Consider the following 15,614-nt stretch of genomic DNA (forward strand, 5'->3'; position numbering starts at 1 on the left):
GAAACCACCAAGTAGAGTATCGTAGATGTCGCAGAGAGTGGAATCATGTGCGCTCGCTTTCAGTTCATCCCTCTAAGCTAGAGAAATGCACTTATTTGCCAGGGTTGGCAGCGACGAAGTCCTTGCCCTTCTGGATGTTCTTCTTGAGGTCGACAAGGCAAGCATCAATGAGCTTCTGCTCGATCTCGTCGACGGGGCCGACGGGGAGGATCTTCTCGACACCGTTGGGGCCGAGCTCGACCTTGGAGGAGAAGAAGTCGATGCCCTGGTCCTTGTAGAGGGGAGACTCGACAAAGGTGGGCTCAGTGACGCCCTTCTCGCCCTGAGCGGCGCGGAGGAGGGACTCGGCCATGCGGGCACCGGCCATGGCCATGGAGAGGGTGGCGGAACCGGCACCGTCCTTGGCCTTGACGACCTCGTCACCGCCGAACTGGACGCGGTGGACGAGCTGGTCGTTGGAGGAAAGGTCGGGGTGGTTGCTCTGGGAGAAGAGGGGAACGATGGTGACACCGGAGTGGCCGCCGACGACGGTGATGTTCTCGTTCTTGGGGTCGGTGTTCTTGATCTCGGCGACGAAGCGGGAGGCGCGGACGACGTCGAGGGTGGTGACACCGAAGAGGCGCTTGGGGTTGTAGACGCCGGCCTTCTTGAAGATCTCGGAGACGATGGGGACGGTGGAGTTGACGGGGTTGGAGATGACGAGGATGTTGGCCTCGGGGCAGGACTCGGCGCAGGCCTTGGCGAGGTCGCGGACGATGGAGGCGTTGGTGTTGAAGAGGTCGTCACGGGTCATGCCGGGCTTGCGGGGGACACCGGCGGGGATGAGGACAATCTCGGAGCCCTTGAGGGCATCGGCGAGGCCGGAGGCGGTGGGCTCGTAGCCCTTGACGGTGCTCTTGGTGTTGATGTGGGAGAGATCAGCACCGACACCGGGGGCGCCGCGGATATCGTAGAGAGCAAGCTCGGTGACTCTGGGGTTGAGCTTGAGGAGGAGGGAGAGGGGCTGGCCAATGCCACCGGCGGCACCGAGGACGGCGACCTTGGAGAGCTGTTGTTTATAACAATATTAGCATGGCTGCTTGGCTGGTGTTGCGCTTCATCTTCTTGCAGGAGCTTGGACAAGAGCTATGACATGATAATTACTCATGGCTTCTAGCGAATAAAACATACCTGGCGGGCAGAGGCCGAAAAGGCACGGGTCTGGATTCTGGGAGCGAACATGATTGCTATGGGTTGGACGACGAGACGGAATGTGTAACGACGGTTGGGGGAGAGAGAAAGAGAAGAAAGAAGAAAGTTGGAATCTCGGGCGCGCGCGAAATGTTGTTGAAGCTGTGCAACGAATTGTCTCGTTCCTGGCCCCGCCCAATCCGGTTTAGCGCAAGCCGGTCACATTTCGGAATGGTCGGCTGGGGATACCCCGCCCTGCCAGCTTGTGCGCTGTGGAGGCCAAAGTCCACTAGACTTAAAAGCCTCAGGCAGCAATGACAGCACATCTCGATGTCACTTGTCGCCGAAGACAACAACAGAAGGACATGGACACAGCTGCATGGTCTGTGCACTCCTTTGTTAACAACGCCAACCAGCCAACAACAAGTCAATCACATGTTGCATCCGGGTAAAAGGGCCAGTTCATCCCGAAGAGCCTCGATAATTTTCAGGATGTCAGCTTGTCGTGGTCAATTGGACAATCAACAGTTTGGGATCAAAAGAACCAGCAAGCGGGATATTGTCAGAACCATCATCAACCCACATCATAATCTATCATTGTATCTGTATTGTACACCACCAATTCTATCACAACTCCCCCAATTATAAAGATGTAGTTTAAATAGTATAAAACATATCCAGTTCAGTTTCACTCACCCCATTTTTTTCTCTCTCATGTAGTCAAGTCATAACGTTCATCAAGATTGCCACATCATGACCACGACACAACTATGCCCCCATTCTCGCCCGCAACCGCCTCTCAAACTCGGCCACCTTCTCCATCCTGGCCTTCTCCTCTTCCTCCTCCTTCTTCCTCTTCTCCTCCTCAAGCTTCTTGACCTCCTCGGCCCTGCGGATCTTCTCCCTCTCCAACTGATCCTCACGGCGCACGGCAATGTCGCGGGCCTTGAGGTCGCTGAACAGGTACTTGAAGACAATCTCAATGAGCCAGCAGGCCACGTAATCCAAGATCATGACAATAGTCATCGTCCACTTGAACTCATCCGTGAAGGGCACGAGCTTCATCTGCTCGTTGAGCTCGGGCACCATCTCAGTAGAGCAAGCGAAAGCAATGGCCGTGACACCGATAATACCGTAGAACATGCCCTTGTTCTCAGAGATAGACTCGCGGAAGGGGCGGCCTTGGTAGTTGACGGCGAAGGTGGAGATCTGCTGGATGAGCTGGAGAAGGTAGACAGCAGAGTTGAGCAGCGAAGGAGAGAACTCGGCCTCGAGGTCGACGCTCTCGGAGCGAGGCGCGATCTGGTCGCAGAACCGGGCAATGTAGATGAGCGTGACCACGTGCACGGCGAACTGGCCGAGAATGGAGCCGATGATGTAAAAGTTGAAGATGTTGGGCTGGGGACGCTCCTTGGAGAGACCCTCGACCGACTTGGCGCGCGAGATGGACAGGAAGCAGACGCTCATGAGCATACCGCTGATGGTGATCTGGCCATCACCGAACTTGATACCCTCCAGGTAGAGGACAGACAAGCTGTAAGCGCTGATGAGACAGTTAAGGGCAAGGATCTTATACATCTGGATGGTGGCAACCAGAGTGCAGCGGCCTTGACGGATGATGTTGGGAATGGCGATAACGTTGCGGAGCTTCGAAGTGAAAGGGGCAGCGACGGAGGCATCACCAAGCTTAAGCGTGGGAGGCTCGTCGTCATCCATGTCCATGTCCATCATACCAGAGGTAAGCTTGTCAGCAAAGGTGGACGCCTTCTGGGCGGCGGCAGCCTGCTGTCTCTGCTTGGGGTCCTGGTTGATGAGAGCCTGGGCGCCGGGGGAGGTGATGGTCTCGACAGGAGCATTGTGGTGGAGGGACTTGGCAAGCTTCTCGACGGTAACACCCTTCTTAGCAGCCTCGCGCTCCATGGCAACCTGGTAGTGGGGGTTAGAAGGTCCAGGCGGGTAGAGGTGAGCAATGAGAGCGGGAACCGGGGGAGCGGGTTGGCCCCAGCGCTTCATGAGATCAACCTGCTTCTGGTACATGTCCTTGATCTTGTTGTTACGGGCGTGTTCGGCGATGCGAATAAGATCTTCCTGAGTGCCGTTGAGGAGAGCAACACCAATGTGAGCCTGCTTGAGAGCGCCGACATCGTTGGTGCCGTCACCAGCCATGAGAGTGTAGTAACCCATATCCTTGAGACCGAGCAGAATGTCTTCCTTCTGCTTGGGCGACACACGAGCGTAGACCCAGGTGTAGCGGAGCAGAGTCTTCCAGCCGACCTCTCCCTTGAACTTGGCCAAAGCGTAACCGGTAACACATAGATCCTTGGTCTTGATGATCTCAGGGTCAATGGGCTTGGTAGGGTCAACCTCGATGTTGACCTTGTCATCGACACTGCGCCAGATGAGCTTCTCCTCGCCGTGGGCGCTGTGCTCAGGGGAATCCAGGATGAGAACATCACGATCAACGATCTCGACCTCGCGGGCGACGTGGACAGCGGTAAGCGGGTTATCTCCGGTGATCATGACGACACGGTGGCTGCTCTCGTTGAGCATCTGGACGGCCTGCTTGGCATCCTCCTTGAGAGGGCACTGGAGGACAAGGAAACCGGCAAAGGTGAGGTCAGCCTCAACGTTCTCGCGCTTAAGGTCGTTGATCTTGCTGGAACCCAGCTCGTTTTCGGTAGTCAGTTGCTTGTAGGCGAGAGCCAGAACACGGGAACCGCGGCGAGTAAAGTACTTGTAGGTCTCTTCGTAGTCCTTGGGGATGGTAACCAGCATCTTCATGATCGTCTCGGGCGCGCCCTTGACGGCAACGAATGTGCCTCTGAGCTTCTGTCCGGTCTTGGAATCGGTAGCGTTGATAGTGGCGACGGAGCTCTGACGCTTCAGGGCACTGGAGAACTGGAAGCGGCGCTTGACCTGGACGTTGCCATTGACGGTACTCTTGGCGCCGGGCCTGGTCTTGAGCATATCGTTTTGGCCAAGAGACCAGCCGAGGGCAGTAAGGGTCGCCTTCTCCATGGGATCACCAACAATGTCTCCCTCATCGAGCCTAACAAGAGCGTGGGCGGTGGCCAAAACAAGAGTAGTCTCCAAACCGGCCTCGTCAACAGGGGTCATGTGGCTGTGAGCACCATCGGACTCGCGCGGGGTGTCGGTGCCAGAATGGCCGAGGCCAAGACCAGCAATGCCCTCAACAACGAGATCCTCGCCAGTCAGGGTACCGGTCTTATCGAAGCAGGCGACGTCGATACGGCCAGCGAAGGGAATTCTGAAGGGCTCGGTGCAGAAGATGGCGTACTTGGCAAGGGCAGACAAACTGGTGTTGACAGCCAAGCTAAGCTCCATGGGCAGCTCAGGGGGAACGACACTGGTGACGATCAAGACGCAGTCGAGCAGAAGCTTGGAGCGCTTGCGGTCCTTGCGAACACCCTCATCCCAGACGTACCAAGAAGCGGCAACGGCGAAGATCAGGAGGAACAGAATGAAGAACAGGGCCTCAACGTTGTTGGCGGAGACGCGCTCGGTCGAGTAGATCATGGTGCGAACCAAGCTACCCTGGGAAGTCTCGAAACCAGTCTTGGTGACGATAGCCATGGCGCCATTATCGGGAGGAGTAGGAACACCAGAGGCAAGCTTCGGCTTCTCCTCGTCGGGGTTACCGTGGGTGATCTGAAGGACCTTGGTGCCGCCCCACAGGAAAGCGTTCTTATCAAGACCCTCGGTGTCGATCTGAGCATCACCGGGACGGAGCTGGATGGAATCCTTCAACAGAGGGGTACTCTCGCCGGAAAGCATGGCCTCGTTGACGATGGCGGTTCCTTCGACCAGGATCATGTCGCAAGCAACACCGCTGTCCTCCTTCGTACGGGTAACCGAGACAAGATCACCGGGGAGGAGCTTGTCGCTCGTGGTCTCGGTCCACTTGCCGAGGCGGTAGACGTAGATCTCGTAGGGCTTGATGCTCATGCTGCGGAATTCGTTAAGGGTGCGCTGGCGCTGCCAGACAACGGTGCTCTCGAAAACGACGAGCATGAACAGGGTGAAGAGCGAGTAGTACCAGTATTCGTCCAGCATCCACAGACCGACGCAGAAGACCTGGAAGACGAAGAAGGGGGCGACGGCGTGTTCCTTGAAGAGCTCAGTGAAGGTAGGGACGGGGATGTCGAACGTGTTGGTGCCATAGTGCTGCTCCAGGCGGTCGAGCTCCGAGGCGGTCGTGATGCCCTTGGACTTTTGGAAGGTTTCGAGCTTGGGCTTGGGCTCTTCATCGATCTTGTACGTAAGGGTGCTGAAAGAGTTGGTCTCGGTATTGTAGAGGAATCGGCGCTTCTGGAAGAGGAACGAGGTGTTGGTCTTGCCTCCGGCCTGTGAGGTGGTTGGGTTGGTTAGCATTCGGTCATCTTCTCTCTTTCTATCTTGGGATAGCTTGATAAGGGGGGGCAAACTAACAGTATCGCGCACAATGGGGCAGATATCGGAGATGCCAGCGTTAGCAATGGGGATGACCTTGATCAGCTGGGCATCTTGAACGGAGCGGGCCTTCTTCGCGGTGAAAGCGGCACGAAGGTTGATGTTCCAGTGGGTGCAGAGCCAGACCAGGGCCTGGACGGTGACGATGGTGCCGGACCAGACAAAGGTCCATTCCTGGCCGTTGATGTGCTTTTCATAGAGGTCTTGATCGAGGTAGTAGCGGAAGAAGATGGGCCAGATGATGGCAAAGGGCCAGACGTAGGCGTGGAGGTAGAAAGGCAGCGGCCTCAACAACTCGGCAGACTGGATCTGCGCGTTGTCGACGAGCGGCGCCATGATAGCGGTTCGACGGGGGTGTGGTGGTTGTCGACTATAGAGACGGCATCGAACGGGTGTCTTTGGAAATGTAGTCGACGCGTTCGTATGTTATGTTGGTGATGGTAGGAGTAGTCGACTCTCGAAGGTGTCGGTTACTCGGGTGTAGGTTGTTGCTCTGGTCGACGTTGGCGTTGCTGGTGTTTGTCTCCGAAACTGGAACTGGACACATTCTCGTTCGCCTGGGACACTTTTTCCCACCAAAACGACTTGGCCAGTCCGAGCCAAGATCCAGACAGGACTAGCGCTTTCTGTTGGCTTCAGCACCTCAGCGCTGCGCGTCCGCTGGCGACGTAACCAACGCCACCCTTTCAGTGGACTTTTTGCCCCGAAACGCAGCAGTCCACTTCCAAGTGGACCGTCGCTCTTCAGCTTGATGCGAGCTTGGACCATACACGTGTAGGAGGCTCGTGCACCATTATCCCGGCAGGCAGGTGCGCGCCATGAGCCACCATGTTTTGCCGGCCGAGACCCAGAGGCCCGCGAAGAGTCCAACGACATCTCATTCCTGTTCGTGCGTTTCGCTTTCCAAACATCGCCGGCGAAGAGATTCCTCACAGGCACTATGTACTTTTGGGGCCGAATCCTGCCTACCCTGTTCTTTGCTCTGAGTACCCTGTAGTTTGGGTATCTCCGTATACCACCCGTCCATATCTCACATTCATATTCCTTTATCCCTCTTTACCCTTCCCGAGTTTGCCATCCCATCTGCCACTGGATTCAAGCTGTCCAGGATCACGCATCTACTGTCTGACCATCCTAGCACCTTGATTGTCACCTACGTCCATTTATCAATCTCTGGAGGGCCTGGCTAATCACTCATCAGTCACATACCGTTGTCCTGCAAGAGAACAGGTCTGTGTCAGGAGCGGATGTGAATTTCCACAGCCCCGGAAGTCGTGTTCGCTAGAGGCTAAGCAATGAGCCTACCTCTGACTCTTAGGTTTGATAGTGGTGTTTTTCTGTTTGTTTTTTACAGTCACTTCTGATGGGCGCGTCACAGGAAGGCGAGGAAGTTCTTGTGACTGAGCGCGGACACTTAAGCCAAGCACCCAAGGCCCGTATCAGTCTGTCCCTTAACTCTCTCGAGACGGCGTAAGAGTTAGGAAAAGCCACCCTGGTTTATTCCCATCCCTCCCCAAACGACAACTTACTCTTCGTATCCAAGTGGTTCTAGCTAAATGAAGTGGACGCCCCATGATGGGGATTTCATGGGTATGGGGCTTCGACTGAAGCATGCTAACGAGACGCTTGCGGTGTTGAGACCATGATGATTTCGTCAGTGGGCATAATGCTCATTTGGGAGGCAAAATTGACACCGGCATCAACCAGCGGAACTTCTTGACGAGGAAGGTGCGACGGGTATGAAGAGCACAATTGCCATTCAAGACTTCTTTCGGCTTTCCGATGGCACCTGCCGAATGAAAGCTCGCTAGCTGCAGGATGTTAACATGTCCGAGGCAGTGAAAAGAGCTCCCGTCATTTGCTCCTAGACAACTTCATTTTTCCTATGTCTCATTGGGTCCTCTATCTCTCATCATCTTTCAGTTTCATTGTCCTAACCTACTCAGCCACTCTTTGGCCTCTCAGTGAGACCGGGTCATCTGTCCATCTCGACCCAAAAGTATTTCTATCAACACGGTTACGAGTTTCTTTTTTTTCGCCATGGGAAAACAGCTTTGCTACCCTCCGCTCCCCAAACCTTTCGAAGTCGAGGAGACCCAAGGTAGGCTCATCTCCCTTTAACAGAACAGCGTCCGGAACCCCAGCTGACAATCGCCAATAAAAAATCCAGATGTGCCCGAAAGTCTCAGTCCCAGTACTTCCAGTACCCCCTGTACTCCCAAAACTCCCAGATGCCCAATACGCAAACCGCCTGTAGTCGGGCACCACGATCGAGGAAAGACACCAAAGGATCCATGCCCGGCACTACATCGCTGCCCGCTGGCGCAAGACCACCCCCTTGACGTGCAACGCCTTCATGCACACCACTTGGCCTGGCAAAGCCGGTAAAATAGTCTATCACGTCGCCCACCCCTACGACGGCGTCTTTGCCCGCTCTCGCATCAGAACCTCCCTTCAGATCCGCAACAAGCTGCAGGGCATCCTCAACCGCCTACCCACCCGCTGCCTGACCGCCGACGAAATTGCCCTAGGCTAGCGACGGCCCGTCGTCCTCCTGTTTTGGGACGCCAGGTTAGAGGTCAGGATCATGTCCCAGTGGGGAATCCAGATCCCCGTCCACGAGTACCCCGACCCCGAAAGGACAAACATTGAGCTGTGGGATCTTCAGAAGTGGCATAATCTCCAGCAAGCCAAGCGGAACGCGGAGACGACCGATTCCGCCTACAACTTGCTCAGCCCGCTGGGAGTCCTAGCGTGTGGGCATACTGCAGGGAACGATGGTTTGCGATGCTGGCAGCGTTTCTGTACTTGCTGTATAGCGGGGAGGAGGCGTGGACGGAGTATATGACGGACTGTACCTTCCTTTCGGAGGAACATCAGGTGAAGCTGGATTGGGTTGATCCGGAGCTTGTGGAGTACAATCAGAGGCTAGATCCGAACTGGGAGGGGGCCTCGTGTGCGGGGTGTTTTCTGTGATTCTCGGTTGGCTTTGCTTTGAAGTTTGGACAGTGATGGCTTAAATATCGGCAGTACTGGGCATACATCGCGGTGCGGCCACGGAAGGAAAGCCATGGGCGGCAAATCGTTAAATGAATGTTGTTCGGTTTAGATACTGTGGTTTGCAACTTCCTGGCATACATGAAGAGGAACACTATCTTGGGCACCGAGACATCGGTTGAGTATAAGCGCAAACATACAGAGATGGCGGTCTTCTATTCACCGCGGAATGATCATTAGCCTTGCTTGATAATTGTCCGCTTTGCCCCATATATTTCCCACCTACCTCTCCTAACAGCTATCGTCGCCCTGATGTCATCTGGCCCAGTTTCTCATTTATGAACCATGCCACATTCTTTGCACATTCCCCCCACAGCCCCTTTCTCAGCCCTGTTATCAAGGAGGCCGGAGCCAAGAACAAGTGTGTTTTCGGAGCATGGGTTATCGGTGGCGGTCGAGGGCCGGTTGGAAGCCGGTCGTGGCCAGACGAGAAGACGTCTTTGACGGTGTTATGGGGCCTAGCAGTTGGATGTATCACAAGGGACAATCGAGGAATTGAGCACTTGCGCCGGGGAATTTAAATCGTTCGTATACCAGGTCACTTTCGGATCATGGTTCTTGTCGTCAACTTAGCTGCGGTCCCTTGACGAGGGGGAATGGACGATCGATTGTTGACGAAGTAAGCTGGTCTCGACTTCTGGGAAGAGGCGGGGGGGGGGGGGGGGTTGCGAGCCTGACGAAGAGTTGAACGGGGAAAGAATGATGTCGATGGACGACTTGTCGTTAGATGGTCACGGCGAAAGGGGCACTTCACAGCTTAACAAACGTCGTGTACCAGTAGCGGATGGGACGCCGCTTACAGCAAATGGAGCTACCTACTTTGCGCCACGTTGCTGTTAGTGCAGACATCCCGCTGTTTCTTCACGGTCAGTTCATGCAGTAGGCGCACCCAAGCTCCTTCCTGAGTTCCTGACGCCTTCCACGCAGTCCTGGGTGCAGGCCGGGCAGGTGCAATTTCTCCTGCGTCTTTCTTCTCAAGTCCGATCACCACTTTAATTTCTACCTTTTTCATGCAACTAAAATTAGAACGCCCAACACCACAGCTCCGAGAAGCACTCATGACAGTGCAGGGCAGGCCCCCCAAGTCGAGGCAGTCCGAACCCTCCTGTGGGGAGTCGTATATGGTACAGGTTCCAACCGCTGTTCGACCCTCGGCCCAATTCCTGGAATCGGTATAATCGGTTTGGTCTCAAGCTGTCGACATTGTCTTTTGTCCCAGGGATCCATGCTAACAAACGTTCCAGGATCATGTCGAGACTCGAGACTGGAATCGGAACACAGTGGCTTTGTTTACTTGATTTCCTCTTCCGGACTCGGTTTGGGATGCTCCCCTTTGCAAGTACAGATCCGGTGCGACCTGAATCAAAAGGCGCAGACTGAGAACAGGACTGTAAGCCGGGTATGGCTCTAATGATGTAGTCCAGCATATATGCACATCATCAATACTCCGTGCTTGTTTATATTTCTATTGGTTCAAACCACCTATGTGCTTGATCCGGATGGCCTTGCCCGCAATTTCCATTCGGACACTCGGCATGCTGTCGTCACGCCAGCAACGAGAAAAAAACAGGTCAACCGCCCAGGGATGTTTTTGATGTCGGGCCCAGAGCCCTCCTTTCCCTTCTGATTTTTTTCTCGTGCTGGAAATCATCCTGATGTACGGGCCAATTGGCTGAAGAGACGCATTGCTAGCTCGTGGGCGGAATTGCCTTGGTCCGTTCCTCGAGGTTTAAAAGCTCGATGACAATGTATGCCAGAAGGGCGGACAATGGAAATTGGTGGGTGGAGGAGGGCCCAGTGGGTTTAACCACCAGATCCTCCACTACAATGCAGCCTTGAAAGACAAGTACAAGCCAAACCATAACAGACCGTCCGCAGCCCGTTAGCTATGCCCTCTGCACGTCAAGCCAAGGCCAAGATACCATCTTAAATACCCATGGAAAAAGGATTCGGTAGGGGTACTTGCACATGGAGCTACGTCTCCTCTCTCTCTATTTTCATCAAACAACGTGTATTGAATGCGCGGTCAATGTGATCAAATTGAAGTTTCTTCATCCATTCTGTCCCCCGGGATGTTTCTTCCTGCGGCTCGAAAAGTCAAACTTGGATGGATTTTCGCTACTTTAGCTCCTCGCGTTCTTATCCTAGGACTGGCTACTTGAGTGGGGGAAGAAAGGCCACAGGAAAGGGACGAAGGAATGATGGTCGAACCCTTGCCAACCCTCGAAGAGGTTTCAAAACTGCCGCTGGGTTGCTTGATTACTAATATTGGCTGCAGCTGCATTCTATTCACTCTAACAACTCACAATACCGTTGACTTAAAGCCCTACTTCTCAGTCCGACTCCTGCAAATCATAAAGAACCAGGCGCTGGATCAAAATGGCGAGGCAGCCTGGGCTTGAACAACTGGACGAGATCTCAACCTTCCCTGGTTCACAAGATGACAACCCCTCGCTGGTTGGAAGGAATCCTCCACTCACCTAATTGTGGTCACATTTTGGTCGGGATCAACTACGGCACCTCTGTGAACTGATGACGAGAATCAGACCGAGGCCAAATGCAACGTCGTACACTGTTCTATCATCTCTTTCCATGAGCTGCACAGTCACTAGCCGGACCTTCATTTTTCTGCCACAGGAGGGCCTGCTGCAGTTCCGTTTGTTTCAACTTGATGTCCACTCAAGGTTCATCAGTGGGGTCTCCCCTTCACGGTAACCCTTGGTCCCTACTTCTAGCCGTACCTTACTCAATGGTCGATTGTGAAGCCTTCCTTCACTTCACTTGCACAGCAATACATCCCTTCAGCTTGCAGGGCATGCGGCCCACCACCAGAAAATCCGAAATATTCTGCACCTCCGACCCTCCATACCACCTATTTATACCCACCTCCTCAAGCACCAATCTACATCTACAACCAACGTAAATTGATGGCTTCGTCGACCGTCCATGACAACCTCCGTTAAGTTCACTGACACCAATCTTCAACTACAGTCCATCTCAGCATCAAGCACCTGAGCCACCTTACCTAGTCTACCTTTACCCACACTCTCGCCAATATGTCTCACAGTCCCTCCTCCTCCAAGAAGCCTACTTTTTCTGCCCAGGAACCACCCTTCAAGTCCAAGGAGTACGTTGACATGGCTATTTTCCAGTCATGGCTCAAGGACGCCATACTCGTAGCAATCGATCTCGAAGGCATCGACCATCGCAGTGGCCGGTACGCCGAGGGGCTAGAGACGCATGAAAAAGTCTCAGAGGTTGGTGTCTCGTACATCGACAACCGGAAGAACCATTTCACCTACGATAGGGACTCTTCTACCGAGCAATTATCCAGCATCTCGAAAGGCATTGTCAGCCAACACATCATCATCAACCGTTGGCGCAACTTTACCGAAGAGACGTGTGACGCATCGCACCACAAAAGGCTCGGAGTGCCACATACGGCTATGCCGTATCACTGCATGGTTGCGGAGTCCCAATTCCGGACCCATGACGAAGCAATCTCGGATCTCGACCGTCTTCTGAAAGATCTCTCGACCAAAAATCTCACCGAAGAGGAAATCCAGGCAGACCAGCACCGTGTGGTGATTGTGCTTTACTGGGATGCGAGAATGGAAGTGCAGTGGTTCCACGACATGGGATACGAGGTCGGCCGGTGGGGAGCCCTGCAGTGGGACTTCCAGAAGTTTAAGGCTTTTCGCTCTAAATTCGGACAGGCTAAGACCGCCGCTGGAAAGGTCTTTGCAAGCCTTGGGGTTCGCGCGACAAACCCCGGTAACATGGGCGTGCTACATAACGCCACAAACGACACCTTCGCTCAGCTTGTTGCCCTTCTTCGGTGCATGGTTATCACCGAGGAGGAGTGGAGAATGTGGAGTGGTCCATACGGTGGGTCGCTGGACGCCGTCGACCTCTCATGGATCGGCGACGAGATCTTGAAGACAAACCAGAAGCTTCGCCCAATTCTTCCACCGGGAGAGAAGCCACAGGATGTCGAGGATCCGGAGGAGGAGGAGGAGCCCGAGACTGTCGTCGTGCACGAAAGTGCAATGGCGGAGATCGAATGGGGTATCGCTTCTACCTCTGTCAGAAACGCCAACACGTCGAAGCCAAGCACCTGGGCTGACGCTTTGCGCAAGCCGGCAGAGGAGGTTGAAGAGGTCAACACCCCATGGTCATCGGGCTGGACTTGGGATTACTCGACCTGGACGTCATCCTCCGGGGGCGAGAAGTCAACCAAGACGTGGTCGTCCGCCGCCGATTCCTTGGGCTGGAGGTCAACCAAGACCTGGTCGACCGCTGGCGATTGCGCAGAACCTGTCAAGGAGAAGGACCATGTCGAACTGCCCTCAGCACAGACGAGCAACTCACAACCCACCAGCACCGAAAGTGAGCGTAGCTCTTCCCAATCCACCACAAAGGCTGAGGGAAGCGAGTGGACCGTTGTCGGCAACCGAAAGCCCAAGCCCCAGGCCAAAAAGTCTGTCAGATGGGCAAGCAAAGAGATTTCCCCGGTGGACAACATGCACCGCCAATCCAACAAGGGACCCAGAAGGCGCGACAACAGGTCCTTCAAGGTGAACAACGACATGCCCCATACCAAAGCTTGTCATAAACCCAAGGACAATCTCCCAACAGCACCAGCCATGCAACAGGCCAACCACAAGCCCTCCAGCGTCGAAAATACCATGCCCTCTGGGAAACCAAAGCCCCTCCCCAAACCATCAGCTGCTCCCTTGCACTGGGCTAAGCTCCATGCAACAGATGGTAGACCAGTGCGATGACCCGACTAATTGGTGACCACCACATCTTCCTCCTGCAACAAAAAGTCTTGGCACCAAGTGTTAGTGTTAACGCTAGGTTGCCCGCAAAACTACTAACAACACCAAAAATCGCCGTTTTTACGGTCGATATCACAACAACCGCAACGACGAAACGTCTACACCTCCGCCCTCCGGGGCCCCCAAACCGCCGCCGCCGGCCATAATACCGGTTACCCCCCTGCCGGACACGCTTTGCGTCCCGCCCCCGCCCCCCCACGACGGCGCAGTCGGCCAAGAGAGCCCGGACTGCGGACGAGGAAGTCCGTCACGCCCACACCACCACCACTGCCAACACCACTAGACACATCTCGTCCTTCGCAGAGACGGTCATCTCCGATGCTCTCGCCAAAGCTGAAGTCTATCGTTCCATCGCCACTGTCCTCGACTCTGAACTCGCCCGCATCTCCGTCGTCTCTCCCGCCCACGCCCGCGAGGCCGACCACCGAACCATCACCGCCGCCCTAAGGAAAAACTCTGCATCTGCATCAACTACCCTGGACACCCCTTCGCCTACCCTGAATTCCAACGTCCTAGCAGGCACGGGAAAAGGACCCGTCACATTTGCAGAAATAGCCGTCAAAGGCTCAAACTCTGCCTCCGCCTCCAGCTCTACTTCCCGCCCCCACCGATATCCCCGGATGCTATAAAGTTCCTACCGGATTCGCCCTTGTGCCCAAAACAGCACATCAACGACGGGGGCACCGCTGACAACGTTGCAGGGTTTCTACGGGGTGAAGGGGTGGAGATTGGGCGCGGCCACGACATCGAGAGGGTTACGGTAGACTTGGACAGGCTAGTCTACCGCGTAAGGAGATGGGAGGAGGTCTTGCGGGAGGGGGAGAGTGAGAGCGAGAGCGAGAGCGGGGAGGAGTGATCTTGCCCTTTTCTTTTGTCTTTTCCTTTGTTCTACAAGTCCCGCCATATACTGGCGGCTCGCCCACCGGGCGATTGGATTGGAGGTGTTGGGCCGCGTTTACGCTACGGGTAACACATGATTTATACTGGCAATAGGCCTCGGGTTACCCTCGGGTTAATGGTCTTTTGGTGGACATTTAGGGCACTGCTCTTATCTTTGTACGCGAGATTCACCAATGTGGCACGTCTCATGCCCTACGGGGGGCGGAAGTAGACGTTAAAAATAACAACAACAACAACAACAACAACAAAAAAGACAAAGACCACCAGCAGAGGAAACATTCCATCAAACCACGACAGAGTCAAGCATTCCGTTGGCAAGATTGCCTACGCAAGCAAGACCTGAGTGACGCCAAGCAGGGCAGTAGCTCCCTCTTCCCGAATGGGGAGGTGGTAGAAGCTTTTGCCTCCGTTGCGGCACAATCTTCCCGGGATTACACAGTACGCGGGACGAGGAGTCAAGTGGGCAAGCACGAGGCAAGCCGCAAAGACAGTCGGTGGAAATAATAGTACGGGGGTTACAAGTTGAGCATGAAATAAATGAGGAATTGCGGTTACTGCTATGAATTGATGAATCAAGAAGAAAAATGAGGGGAGGGTCCAAGGGGGAGGTAACGGAATTAATAGTGCAGATAGATGACCTCAACAGATTGGCTTAAACTCATACTTCTATGGTTGCTGTTCTTGAGGTCTCTGATTGTCAACTGCCCGTTTAATTGTTGACTGCCTGTTCGAAATTGTTTCAGTCTCCTTCCGATATCACTTCCGATGTGATGCACTGGTACAGCGGTGGCTGGATAAGTGTAGTAGTGGGATACAAACCGGTTAAGAAACCTTTGACCAGGAGCATTCTTGTCTTCCTTCGCTTGCGGCTTGATTTAACGGCTTGCTGTTGATTGAGCTTGCCATGGAATCAAGCGTGTACTATTGGCAAGGATTGGTGGAAGCTGCCATCAGGTGAGATTCAAATGGGAAAGAACGATTTTTGAAAGATATAAACCTCAGCGCTATCCTACAAGTTCACATCTTTCCTTTGCGTGTGTGTGGCATGCAATGTCAGACATTACCACGGTACAGGAGGTAGAGCCAAAGCCTCTTCATCAAGTCATCTTCTACCGAGGCACATACTGCAGCCACCTCCGCCGCAATGTCATTGAAGACACCTTCACTCCGGGATGC

At 54.3% G+C, this 15,614-nt stretch overlaps 4 protein-coding genes across 4 annotated transcripts; 3 read left to right on the top strand and 1 right to left on the bottom strand.

Moving 5' to 3' along the window:
* Nucleotides 1-1,554: 1,554 nt before the first annotated feature.
* On the bottom strand, nucleotides 1,555-6,173 carry SMAC4_08401 (uncharacterized protein). The gene is made up of 2 exons (XM_024655942.2): nucleotides 5,620-6,173; nucleotides 1,555-5,535 (listed from the first exon to the last, which is right to left on the bottom strand). Exons 1-2 carry the CDS (start codon nucleotides 5,974-5,976, stop codon nucleotides 1,939-1,941), a joined length of 3,954 nt encoding a protein of 1,317 aa, XP_024511735.1. The 5' UTR covers nucleotides 5,977-6,173; the 3' UTR covers nucleotides 1,555-1,938.
* A 1,637-nt stretch (nucleotides 6,174-7,810) lies between these two features.
* SMAC4_08402 (uncharacterized protein) lies at nucleotides 7,811-8,176 on the top strand (the record flags this gene model as incomplete). The annotated part of the gene is made up of 2 exons (XM_003344874.1): nucleotides 7,811-7,834; nucleotides 7,898-8,176. The coding sequence occupies 2 exons, from the start codon at nucleotides 7,811-7,813 to the stop codon at nucleotides 8,174-8,176; spliced, it is 303 nt and encodes a 100-aa protein (XP_003344922.1).
* Nucleotides 8,177-11,753: 3,577 nt separating this feature from the next.
* SMAC4_08403 (uncharacterized protein) lies at nucleotides 11,754-13,481 on the top strand (the record flags this gene model as incomplete). Its single annotated transcript, XM_003344875.1, has 1 exon — nucleotides 11,754-13,481. One exon carries the CDS (start codon nucleotides 11,754-11,756, stop codon nucleotides 13,479-13,481), a length of 1,728 nt encoding a protein of 575 aa, XP_003344923.1.
* Nucleotides 13,482-13,856: 375 nt separating this feature from the next.
* On the top strand, nucleotides 13,857-13,985 carry SMAC4_13544 (uncharacterized protein; the record flags this gene model as incomplete). Its single annotated transcript, XM_066091457.1, has 1 exon — nucleotides 13,857-13,985. The coding sequence occupies one exon, from the start codon at nucleotides 13,857-13,859 to the stop codon at nucleotides 13,983-13,985; it is 129 nt and encodes a 42-aa protein (XP_065946627.1).
* Between the last annotated feature and the right edge of the window lie 1,629 nt (nucleotides 13,986-15,614).

Source organism: Sordaria macrospora, chromosome 3 (genome assembly GCF_033870435.1).
Source record: "Sordaria macrospora chromosome 3, complete sequence".
In the NCBI taxonomy this organism is placed as follows: domain Eukaryota; kingdom Fungi; phylum Ascomycota; class Sordariomycetes; order Sordariales; family Sordariaceae; genus Sordaria; species Sordaria macrospora.

Excerpts from the sequence above, each read along its gene's own strand:
- SMAC4_08401 (XM_024655942.2), bottom strand. The coding sequence starts at position 5,976 with ATGGCGCCGCTCGTCGACAACGCGCAGATCCAGTCTGCCGAGTTGTTG. Across the intron at positions 5,536-5,619 it reads GCCCCATTGTGCGCGATACT|GCCGGAGGCAAGACCAACAC; the intron begins GTTAGTTTGCCC and ends ACCACCTCACAG.